Source organism: Neolamprologus brichardi, chromosome 5 (assembly GCF_056152115.1).
Source record: "Neolamprologus brichardi isolate AB-2024 chromosome 5, ASM5615211v1, whole genome shotgun sequence".
Taxonomy (NCBI): Eukaryota; Metazoa; Chordata; class Actinopteri; order Cichliformes; family Cichlidae; genus Neolamprologus; species Neolamprologus brichardi.
The window spans coordinates 16,811,350-16,824,156 of record NC_142108.1 but is presented as its reverse complement, the minus strand read 5'-3'; the positions used below and the strand labels follow the sequence as shown (position 1 = coordinate 16,824,156).

General features: G+C 41.1%; 1 protein-coding gene across 6 annotated transcripts in view; it reads left to right on the top strand.

The window, feature by feature from the left end:
- The window catches only part of erc2 (ELKS/RAB6-interacting/CAST family member 2), a 53,975-nt gene that overhangs the window by 37,382 nt on the left and 3,786 nt on the right, over nt 1–12,807 (top strand). For 2 of the 6 annotated variants that reach the window (XM_035904530.2, XM_035904528.2), the window contains 11 exons: nt 320–460; nt 704–844; nt 2,347–2,382; nt 4,615–4,817; nt 8,607–8,618; nt 8,990–9,113; nt 9,209–9,369; nt 10,364–10,511; nt 11,256–11,882; nt 12,349–12,416; nt 12,536–12,708. In XM_035904530.2, the coding sequence (XP_035760423.2) occupies nt 320–460; nt 704–844; nt 2,347–2,382; nt 4,615–4,817; nt 8,607–8,618; nt 8,990–9,113; nt 9,209–9,369; nt 10,364–10,511; nt 11,256–11,882; nt 12,349–12,375 (1,620 nt within the window). In that variant the 3' untranslated portion in view covers nt 12,376–12,416; nt 12,536–12,708. Of the gene's footprint in view, nt 1–319; nt 461–703; nt 845–2,346; nt 2,383–4,614; nt 4,818–6,521; nt 6,645–8,606; nt 8,619–8,989; nt 9,114–9,208; nt 9,370–10,363; nt 10,512–11,255; nt 11,883–12,348; nt 12,417–12,535; nt 12,709–12,807 lie in introns of all 6 variants that reach the window. The other 4 variants (XM_035904532.2, XM_035904531.2, XM_087840792.1 and 1 more) reach the window with 3 other exon arrangements.

Genomic DNA, 12,807 nt, shown 5'->3' with positions numbered 1-12,807 from the left:
GATTACATCTTTATTTATAAAAACATACAAGGAAAAAATAACAAAGTAGCACTGGGGTAAAATTCCAGGCACGGCATCTAGCTTGATTCAGCATTTTAGCTTAATTTTAGTCTAACTTCTTAATAACTGTATTTTTCATGTGTGATATTAATTTCACATAACTAGAGACATTTGCTTTTTAAAAGGAATAAACTGATACAAATCTCTGATTTGAGCTGGAACAATCTTAAATGAACATCTCAGCAGTTTAATGTTTATATAGACTCTTAACCGTTCAGTCATATGAAGAGTTTTAATTCTTTGTGCTTCTGTGTGTTAGGAGAGGATTATTGAGCGTTTGAAGGACCAAAGGGAGAGAGAAGACAGAGAACGACTGGAAGAAGTGGAATCATATAAGAAAGAGAACAAGGAATTGAAGGAGAAGGTGAACAGCCTGCAGATAGAACTAACAGAAAAGGAGGTCAGTGAGCAAAGAGATTTTCTCTATAAGGCTGTGTACACATGACTGTGTCCTTCTCTTTGCTGCAGAGCATGCACCTTTTTTTATCCACAGCAAATATTGAAACACTATCTTTCATTAGGGCTTTAGGTGCCATTTAAGCAGTTGCCTCAGGTGCTGTAACTTTGCTGCACATGCTGGCACTCTGCTGGCCTGCCTGGTTTGACGCGCTGCTAACTGTCTGTCCTGACTACTCACCTGCAGTCCAGTCTCATCGATCTGAAAGAACACGCATCATCCCTGGCATCCTCTGGCCTCAAGAAGGATTCAAAGCTCAAGTCACTGGAGATTGCAATTGAGCAGAAAAAAGAGGAATGTAGTAAGTTGGAGACACAGTTACAGAAGGTAGGTGTGCATCTCTCACCACCGAATCACCTCGCACACTATAATGCGAAATTTTAATTTAGATTTTAAGGCACGAGCAATTCACAGTTTTTAACCGGCAGGTTGTTTTGAAAGAAGTAATTACAGATTATGGTTCCTACAGCCATCTATATTAAAAGAAGGCTTATCTAATGCACATTTTTACACAGTTACTTTTTGCAGCCAATCCTAATTATTCCGTTTTTTTGGTTTTAAAGATCTGTTGTGCTTCAGTTAGAGGGAAATCAAGCAAAGGTGGAAAAGTCAGAAATCCTGAATTGGGGTCAAACAGTGTAGTAACGCTAGCATTACACCACACAGACTCATACAAGTTTGCATGTGTTGGGAAAACGACACCGCAACAAGTTTCATGTTGGAGCTGCTGCTAAGCTTTTTATTGTACTATTCAATCTCTATATAAAGTTAAGCAATTTCATGTGCTCAGGAAACCTGTGTTTAACAACTCGACAGCAGCCATGTTCTGGACTTTAACACTGGTTAACACTGTTTTGCTATCAGTGCTCCACTGTGAAGAAAGAACTTATAAATGAGCCTAATGCTACTCTTACTGAAGGTCATATATAAATGATGACTTTCCGCTGATGATTTCAGAAATGTCTGAATGAAAGCTGACCATTTTAGCAGTCAGTACGGCAACATTTTCTATGGATGTCTCTTTGTCTGAATTGCAGAGAGCTTCTGTACTCTGAATGAAGACTGTAGCAATGTCCCTCTTTAATTGCACTGAACTGTAGATAAGAAGCCAGAGCTGAGTGTCCACTGCGAAGAAAGGAATGAGCTTATTGTGAATTCAGGGACCACTTCAGTGGAGACTGTTAAGCAGTTACAGACATAAAAAAAGGCTACTTTCCTTTTGTAGAAATGATTGGCCAAATTAACGTGCAATGTATTTTCTCTGTTCATATTTTCCTGCTGGTCTGATCTTGGCCTGTGTCATTGAGGGAAGATTAGGTATGATCACAGATTATTTAGTGAAGAAAGCTCTGTCCCATTTAAAAATTAAAGTAGCAGTATAAAAACAAGAATATTGAGGTCTCACTTCTGAGAACATGTTATCCTTCATTAGGCTGTTTCTTTGGACCTGAACAAGAAATGTGAACAGACCTTATATAAAGCACACTTCATTAGGCTAATGGCTGCCATCGTGCTTTGTCTCCTGTAACAGGCAGCCATGCTTTTTAAGGGTGTTGCAAGTAGCAGGCAGTCATTAAATATCCCTCTTTGCCTTCTTCTTCTCCTTCTTGAGACTATCGCTGTATCATCTCTTCCTCTGTGTTTGTCTCTGTTGTGTTGCCGTTAGCCTAACAACATGTGTACTATGTTACTTATCTGTCAAACATGTATTGTACCATGTCTGATCCTGCTGTTCTCTCTTTGGCTCAAACTCAATCCTGACATTTACTCTCCCGGGACTCCCCCGCCTCCCTCCCGTTCCTTCCTCAAACCCTCTGTTTGCAATGTAGCAAGCTGAGCAGCTATTCAGTCACATGAACACTCCTGTAAGTTCCTCTCCTGAGCTCTCTGAGGCACATATTGAAAGCATGAGGACACTGATAACTTCCTTGAAATATGCTAGATGGTGATCGTGCCAAACCCCAGCACAGGTCCTGCTTTCACCCACCCAGGATGCATGTTGTTCATTGCACTGTACTGATATAATGAGCTGCAGTCAGAGTCCTGTGCACTGTGCTCATCCTGTAACTGTTTGTGATATGTGGTGAAACTGGTGCTGCATATATGTAGAACCGAAGGCTTACTTAGTCTGCTGGAACGTGCTCAATATAGATTCTTCTGCCATTTTATTAAGTATATGTAGCTCAAACTAAAACAACAATCTTGCAATAAATTCTGTCTTTACGAGGGTTAATTTTCTTTTATGCAGCTGTTTATTGCCCTTTGTTTTAATTACATTTTACATGTAAAAGTCTTCCTATGATTTAGTATAGCCTCATTACACTGTGTCATGTAAGGACACACCTGGGATTAATTGCAGGACTGTTAGACTGCATTAGCTTTAACTATGTGTGAAGTTGGGTTTTTTTTGGCTTTGTAGATAGTTTTGCGGTGGTTATACTTAATAAACTGTCATATTTTTCCACAGCACAAAAAAACATTTAAATGTAACAAATTTTACATTTTTGTAAAATTTTGTATCTATAGCTAAATTTAATGGTAATGTTTTTAGTCACTAACGCCTCATCTGGGAAGTTGTGTGGCAACAGGAACCGATACATTCACTGAATTCTACAGGTTACACTGACCACAAATGCAGCACACATGTGTTTTGTCATAGAAGCTCATGTGGGGAATGTGACAAATAAATAACTTTTCATTAGGACTTTCAGAGACTTTATGCAATTGAAGTCACAGGACATGGCATTCAAGTTTCCTCATATTTGGTGCACTTATAACCAGTGAAAAAAATTTAAATAGGCAAACAGAGTGAACAAACCTTTCTTTAATACATATTTGTCATTGAATTATGTCTAAATATTACATTTATAGCACAGCTCAGTGTGTTTTAGCATCTCTGTGAAAATCCTCAAAAATATCAAACTATTTGACAGTGAATTATAATATTAACATCTCCCCAACTTGATCCACTTTCATGTATTTTGTGGATCTTGGCAATTTCAGAGGTTCTTAAACAAATGTTATAGATAAGGAAAACAGAATAAAAACACAGAATGCATTCACATAAATAAAGTACTGTAAAGAACTGTAAAATCCTCAAATCGTCAAGTGCTTCCTTCCTATAGCCTCCTATAAATGCTCTTCTGTAGTGTACTGTTCATTGCAATATTTGCAGGGGCCATATGGAGGGCAATTTGTTGTCCAATAACTGTCTGTTGTAGTTATTTTTCATAAATTTCAACTAGGATTATTGGGTCTTAAATGAAATTATGTATATCTCCTCTAAGCTAAACTCTAGCATCGTTCCTCATGCATAAAATATGACAGTTAGAACAGATTTACTTGGTCGCCCTTGCTTCTCTTTCTTCATTCTTTGGACTGACAATTGCAAAGACTGTGCAGCTTTGTTGGGTTTGCATGACTTGGTCGACCTTTGTGCATGTTGTCAGTATCAGTGTTGCCACGCTTCTCTTTTGTCTCAGTGTGGTGCTGTTAGCGAAGGTATCGGCCGTGGTTGAAGATCACTGCAGTGTTTTGGTGGATGGCTCTGTGTAACTCTGCGATATGTGTTAACATATGTGGCTGTGTATTGTCCAGGGTGCTGTGTACCACTGTAGTGGAGAGATGTCCTTGCTGTCCAAAAACTAGACCTCTGATTTTGATAGCCAGTGAATCAATTTAGTGCTTAACTTATAATGATTTGTTATTATTGTCACAGACATACAAAACTCTCACAGACTATCCTGAAGTCCTGTATTCTACTCCATGTGCATGAAGTGACCGGGAGTCTCAATGGACCATTTAATTGGAGCTAAATAATAGCTTTGTTAAAACTAATGAGCCAGTACCAGTAATGATGCCCTCGTCCACAACATTTGCCTCGGCTTTATTCATTTGAAAGTACAGGGACAGTGCAAGAGACGTAGATAATATAAGTCACTGATGGACTACAGTGTACTCTATGTATCTCTCTTTCATTGACAGTAAAACGTTCTGCGCTTCACACTTTTGTTGATACTGGGTTGTTATTTTTGTTAACTGTGTGTTTTTGGGCGTGTACATGTTTGTATTTGTCTTTTCTTGGCATGTTGATGCAGAAAGCCCATGAAGTGGAGCAGCAGTCGGGCTCCAGAGGGAACCCAGAGTATGTGGACCGGGTGAAACTGCTGGAAAAGGAGGTGAGCTACTACAAGGATGAAGCCAATAAGGCTCAGACAGAGGTGGAGAGACTGCTGGACATCCTGCGAGAGGTGGAAACCGAAAAGAATGATAAGGACAAGAAAATTGCTGAGTTGGAAAGGTAACTAATTCTGACTGCATATTAGCCTGTACTGCTTTAATCCTTCCCTTTTAACTTACACTCTGTTTTCTATGACCATTGTTATATCTATGAAGATAAAATTAGCATACCTGCCTGCAATTTTAGCAAACCTCTTAGGTAATTTAACATGTTTGCCTGAAAATGCCTGATACATCCATTCTTTGTTTATTTTTTAGCTCTCCACTTAGCTTTGGAGCAAAACCGTCAATATATTTATATACAATATAAATATAGGGAATATAAAAACACAAAAACTGGGAGAAAACAAGTAAAGAAAAGGAAAAACAAACTTTTCAATACATACACACGGTGTGTTTATTTCATGTATGATCATAGACTATATATATAAAAGATGGATGTAGCAGGTTTAGGACACTAATAAAGGTGTTTCTTAAATCACCATTCTTTCTGTTGGCCAATTCAAAAAGAAATCCAATTGTAAAGGATTGCATGAGAAAAGGGCCTCATAAAAATGACATTTTCTTTATGAGTTTATTGTCTGTTTTATTAGTTTTAGCTCGTATAAGATACAACATGAGATAGATTTTGTAAATTAGCGTCCCAAATAGAGAACAAGTCAGTCAGGTCTGCTGGAAGTAAAATTATACTTGAAAAGTGAGAGTCCCCCTTTACGTCACTAAAAAAGAAAGAAAGAAAAAAATGGCCAAGGCTAAAATGCTCAAAACGTTGTGTATGATACAAAAAATTTTTATTTTTCTGTGGCTTGTTTCACATCATAACAAGTAACCAGGCATAAAAAGATGGTTTTAAATCTGCTACTCTCTATATCGCAAACAAAACCCCATTTATCTTCAGATAAATTGGGTTATTTTGTAATTTAGGTTACCCAACTCTCTAATGGTATTACCATAAGCAATACAGTGTGCCACTGTTTGTGCTGAGTAGCTCTGAGCAGTCTATTCTTGATCTGGATGGATCTGTTTGTCAGCTTTACAGTTCTCTGTGTTCGGCGTATGCTGGGCAAATGTCCATGTGGCTCTGTGCACATTTTCATAGTGTTTCCATGTTATGTTCAGTTGTGATGTTCTCATACTGCACTGCACTCGATGGTATTGGATAATGCGCTCTGTGCACACAGTTTTGATTTACACGTTTAGGTTTTGTTTATAAATAGCAACAACGCTCCACTAAGTCACTTCTCTTTCGGAAGAGGTCATCTGAGTCCAGTTAATGGAGTGCAGAAATAAAGCAGGTGGCCTCTCTGGTTCTCTCCTGGGAGCAGTACTGCAAGTTTATTTGCACTTTGGTTTGTCTAATGAAGGAGATCATCGTCGTTTACCTGGACAGGATTCAAACGGATGAGACTAACATAGGGATTGGTTGATCTGCATGAGGACCACACAACCCTTCTCCCCTGCCACTGCTTAGTGTTAAAGATACCTATATACTCCCTTCTCAGATCATTATAGGATTAATGTCGTGATACTTTGTTAGTGGTGTTTGATTAATTGCGTCTTCTTGTCCTTTTTTTTGCCATCTTTACCCACTTTTCTCCGTCCCATTTCCCTCTCTCTCTTCTGTACCATACTCACCTGCCCCTCTCTTTACCCCTGGCCATGGATCAACTTTCAACCTACTTCTCTTCTGTTCTGAAATCTGATTCTGATTTTTCAAAATCTTTTCTTCATCTCCCTTGCAAATCTTTCTCTGTTTTGACACCAGCCCCCCTCCCCCCGCCCCCCGCCCCACCCCTCGTCCCGGTGGCAGAGCTCCCCCTGACCCGCTCCCTTCTGTGTCCACTGCTCCCCAGCAGATAGGGGGCATGGTGTGGGATTTCCTGGGAAAGTGAGTGCTCTGCCCTGGCACTTAAGGCTTGGCTGCGTGGTTAAAGTCTCCGGCCGCGACTGCCACAACTGCATCTGGTTTCACCTGTGTGCCTGGGTCTGCCTGCTGTTTGAAGGATTCAAAAATCTTTGTATCAGAGTTACACAGTCTGCTTTTACTCTGTGGTGCCATTATTTTACTCGCGTACATGATACAAAGATCCCTGGATTCATTTTGCTTTTATTTCTTTAGAATGTTTTTGCTTTCTAGTCTGCATCTGTGTCCGTGACTGCTTTTTGATCATTTAAGGAGCTTTTCTATGCATGTGACTGCGTGTGTGTGTGTGTGTGTGTGTGTGTGTGTGTGTGTGTGTGTGTGTGTGTGTGTGTGTGTGCATGTATACACGTGTAAGGGAGAAGGAGTTTGTGTTGCATGTTTATTTTTGGGGCAGCGGTCATCATTAAAACTCATTTATCTGTGCACTGATGATGTAAAGTGGGAAAAAAGTCCACAAATATTTTGCTGTATGAGCAATCACAGCAAATTAAAGAGCCATGTGAAATTTAAACAAATATGAAGTTCAAACCTTAAAGATCAAGGGTTGTACTTCATATAAATGCAAATCATCAGGTCATAATGTTGTTAATATATGTCCAGATAGGCATATATTGCTTGGCATTTATTTGCACCACATGCTACACTCATTTTTTCCTGTTTTGGCGTGTTTCCGTGGTGATGCTTGGTAAAGTCACACAGTAAATTCAGTCACACCGGTGTTGCAGCAAACTGTCAATATAAAAATTGCAGTTTTAAAAGCAAATATTTTGTAATTTGTAACCCTAACTAAAAACGTATTGTATATACTGTAAATGTTTTAATACTAATAATACTGCAAATAATGCACGCATCAGCACCTTTATCTATAGAACTTGGTGTGATTTACCCACTTGTTTTGACTTCTTTACTTTTTTTACATTTTATTTGAACTTGCTATACTTCCTTGTGTTCTTGTGGAAATAGCTTCCTGCTAACACACTTTAAGACACACAAATACACACCCTTTTGTGTCTTTTTGTGGCGTTGGTTGTTTGTAGTAGCTTATTGTATAAGTGTCTGCCCTCAGCTAATGTTTGCTGTTGCCACGAGCACGCTTCCCCTTCTCATTCCAGCCACCCATCTGCTCGCCTCACCGCAAGTCAGCCTCTGTGACCCAGCCACCCTTGCACCCTCATATCCCATTAACACCACCTAACAGACCCTATTTTCCAGTGCCCCCTTCTTCCTGCTTTCCATCCCAACCTGCCCCCACGTGCCCTGCCTAGCTTGCTCTACCAGATACTAAAGGAAAAGATCAGCCCTAGTGGCCTGCATGAATAGAGCTGCTGTGCTCCACGTCTACACGCGCTCAGTGTGGGGTGCTGTAGTAGGTAGGGTCTGGACTGAGCCCTCAGTCCTGAAGTGTGTCAGTTCAGTCGGGTCTTTTCTGTCTGAACAACCCTGCATCCATAACTGATTCTCCCACTAGCTCCCTTCTTGCCCACTTGATCAAACCACCGTTGGCTTCCTCTCCTTTTGCTCGACTCTCAAACCTGTCCTCTCCTCTTATTTTTGCCCGGCTAACTTTTGCCTGACTAAATGCATGTCTGCCACTTCCAGGCTTGGCAGAAGATGCACATGGGCCCTTGTTTTCAGAGAAGGTGCATCCTGCATTAGCTGTGTCAGGCTGCAGAGCAGTGACTGCCACAGGCGTGTTTGTAATTTCCCATGTTGTTTGATGAGCAATGAACACAGCGTGATCTCCTCTGGGTTCACTGTACTTTTTTCTTGTGATTGTTTCTTTATGTTCTGGTTCTAATTTGTCTGTTTTGTTTTTTGTTTGTTTTTTTTACTTTCCTGTGTGTTCTCTTATTTCCTGCTTCCAATGTCTACTTCACTCGTTCCATCAACCCCTTGTCTTCTGCCTTTTCCTTTCCCCATCTGCAGTCTAGCTCCCAGGTAAGTAATGCCCCTGCTCCCATTATATCCCTATTTCTTCCTAACTCCATCCTAACACTGGTGCTTAAACCTGTGATTTATCTCAGCAATGCAATTAACATGAAGCTATCGCTACATCTGTGATGCTCATGTTTTGTTGTTGTCCTGGTGATCTCATGAGCGGTACTATTTTGAAACTGAATACATTCAAAATGCACTTGACATGATCGCCCATTGCTGTACTGGCTTTGCTTGTTGTGTGTTTCACATTTTTGTTGTGGTTTTGGGTATAAAATGCAGCCATTTCATAAGTCTACATATTTTTCATATAACTCTACTGACTTCAAGATTATTTTTTTTAATGGAAATGCACAAATTTTGTGGTTTTGCAGACAAGGGGGTAAAGATCAAGTTAAAAAGGGTTCGAACATCAAATTGGGGCTGCAAGGTGACAAGAAAGGCTTGGGACAGGACCCTCGTAAGGACAGCTCCATAGATGGTGGTCACCACTTGAAGGTGATGTACCCTAATAGAAAAAATATTTACCCCTGATGATACACAGTTTAGTAATTACCTAATGAGATATGTGTCCTTGTTTTTCCAAACGTCAGTTGGAGGAGCTAATGAACACGCTAGAAAGGACGAGGCAAGAGCTGGATGCCACCAAGCAGCGTCTCTCCTCCACACAGCAGTCTTTACAGGAGAGGGACACTCACCTCACCAACATGAGACAAGAACGCAGGAAACAGCTGGAGGAGATCCTTGAAATGAAGTTAGTGTTTTCTGATATTTGCTGTTAGCAAGAATCAGATTGGCGGCTTACATTTTCAACCTCCTTTTTAAAAAAATGTTCTTGTAATGAAGCCTTGGATTAATTTCTTTTCTCAAAATGTAATCCAGCTCATTTTTCCTTCCCCACCGTCTTTATGAGAATACAGCCGACATAGCACTGCTAAATTTAAATTTGATTTCATTATCAGAACAAAAAGTAATCTGAAATCCACCACGGTGGTCACACTGATATTCAAAACAGTAGCCAATCTACCCAAAATGTCTGTGTAGGTTCTCAGTCATCCAGGTCACTGTAATCTAAGTTTCTTGAATAGGTTTCACTTCTCATCCAGGTAGCTTCAGTTCTAAGATCAAATGGTGGAGAGTCCCAGTTTTTTTCAAAGGTACAACTCCCACTAGTTAATACCTGGGGCTCTCCACCATTTGGTCTTAGAACTGAAGAAGCTTCTCTGAAGTGAAACCTCTTCAAGAAACTTAAAATAGTCCAATCATTTTTCTTTCCAAGCTCCTTAAATCTACCCAAAAGTCAATATGTGCTGCACATTCACCCTGAGGCCAGATAATGTCCAGAGAAATTGCAGAAAAAAACCCAAATCTCAGACTCTACAGGCCTTGGTTAGCTTGTTAAATGTTGAAGTTCATGACAGTATGGCTTGTATGAGAGAGCCAGAAGAAAGCTTCTTCTCTCGAAAAAAGAACACGGCATCACACATCGTAAAACTGCATCTTAAGAAAAAACTGTCCTGGACAAATGAGATCAATGTGGCGATGCTTGCTAATAATAATTAGCACAGAGTTTGGTGGGGTGATGATTTTGGCTTGTTTTTCAGTCGCAGGGTCTGGGCACCTTGTAATCACTGAGTCGATCATGAGTAGCTCTGTATATCAAAGTATTCTAGAGTCAAATGTGAGGCCTTCTATCTGATAGCTAAATCTTTCTGGAGATACTACTGTAGTGTTTGTTTTTCTTTCAGACAACAAGCTCTGCTGGCAGCAATTAGTGAGAAAGATGCTAATATTGCACTGCTGGAACTGTCTGCCTCGAATAAAAAGAAGACCCAGGAGGAGGTGCTAGCCCTCAAGAGGGAGCGGGACAAACTGATGCACCAGCTCAAACAACATGTTAGTACTGCAGCATACTTCCAAGGAAATTTCTCTCTGCCAATGCTTGTTGCCAAAATAAAAAATGCAGCTATACAAGTCAGCTAAACAGTTTTCTACAAGGTTATCACTGCATGACCACTTTGCAAGTGCAGAGTCATTTTTCTGCTTTTATTTCTTAAGTCTTTGTTAATTTCAGACTAGTACTAAAATGAAGTGATATGCTTTCATTATCATCTCAATTTGCAAATAATTTGTGGCCGTAAACATCAGAGTTGAATAAGAAGTCTGTGCCTCCAGGACTTCAGTTTTACAGCAGTCTCAAATATTCCGAATTTTTAAGTGTACAGCTCTAGTATGATTTATACACGTAAAATTCTGGAAGAGGCAATCTGGCCACTTTTCTGTCTCTAGTTTTTGTCTTATGTAACCTTGGAAGCACATAAACTGATCCTTGAACAGTGGATGGTCACCTGGAATCGTACTGTAGTTTAACCACAGACGGTATATAAAGAATGGAGGAAGCCATTATGTGTCTAAGAGTTATACATTCTTTCTAACTGCCAGTAGGAGGTGAGACTTGTCGCTCATCTTAATCAGTAGTTTTAAGCCTTATTTAATACAACCTGATTTTTATGTTATGAATTAGGACAGCGACAGTTTCTTTGTTACTGACAAGTTGCCGCCATGTGTTGTAAGTGTGCAGTCTCCTCACTTCTGCCAATTGCAGAGCGTCATGCACTGACCTCTGCCCTCCTCCTACAGACACAAAGCAGAATGAAGCTGATAGCCGACAACTATGAAGACGAGCAATATCATCCACATGCTCCTCACCACCCCCAGTCTCAGCCCCCACATGCTCCACCTCAGCCCCAGGCCCAGTATCCCCACGCTCCCCACCCTCAACAGACTCCATATCCACACGCCCCGCACCCGCAACATCCGCAACACCCACAGCACCCACAGCACCTGCAACACCCACAGCACCCACAGGCATCCCAGCAACACCCACACCCACAGCAGCCACAGATGCAGTACCCTCACCCTCCTCACCAGCAACATCCTCAGCACCCTCAGCCACCTCCCCAGCACCAACAGCACCCACGCCCTCCACAGCCCCAGCACCCTCACCAACAGCACCCCCAACATCCTCAGCAGCACCCACATGGGCATCTGCCTCCACAGCACCCTCACCCTCAGCACCCACACGGACCTCCACAACAGGGGCCACACCCCCAACATCCACACCCTCAGCACCCCCAGCACCCCCAGCACTCTCAGCATCCCCAACACCCTCACCATGCCCAACATCCACGTCACCCGTCGCCCCACCATCGCGGGGGACCAGCCCGAGGACCCCCGCATGCTGGTCATCGCCCTTCCCCAGACCAGGTAAGATCACACATGTTATCTCTGTTATTAAATGCTATTTACAACATGTTTCAAAGGTCAGCACTGAAGTCTTTTTGATATGGAAAAGTAAAAATGGCCTAAAACTCAGTTAATCTAATAACTGTGACCAACAAATGCCACAAGCTACATACTGTACTTGCATGTGACACAGATATCTGTGATAACCTCAGTTAGATGGTTAGAAGTTTGCTTTGACAGACTGTCAAATACACAGTAGCACAATAGTTGGACAATAGATGCAATGTTAAAATTCTGTTGTAGAGAAATAGTTGTGACAGTAAGCGAACAAAGAATTACCCGCTGACATCGCTCCAGTCACCAGATGTTGGTCTTAATAAATAAGACACAGTTTCAGTCCCTCCAGTTCTCAATGCTACTTTGAATAAAAGCAACATAACAGCTTCTGCTGCTTACTTCTCCTCATGCATAACGCTGCCAACGACAGGATGACGAGGAGGGCATTTGGGCATAATCCTTGCTGTGACAACCAAAGCTCTAATGTTGTTTTGAGGGGTGAGAAATATTTAAGACTTTCTTAATTTCACTTCTTTGCCAGCGGAGTCTGGTGTTTTGTAAAACTCTCAGCATGTTTGTCAGATTTAGACTTTGTTTTGTTTTTTTCTCACATTCAGATGATTCAGTCACTACTGGAGGAGCACAGCCATGCCATGATGTTGTAACACTACCCAACTAAATATTTATTACCTCCACTCAATCAGTACCCAGCAACGGGACCTTTTTTTCCCAGGAAGAGGAGGGGGAACTCAGGTGTGCAAGTCATGCATAGAGACTGACAGCTGAGCAGGTATTTCACCCATCTGGACACGCATAGACATGCTGTAGTGAACATTATATTAATTACACTAAAAAAAAATATTTCCAAACTGAAACTTCCACTGTCTCC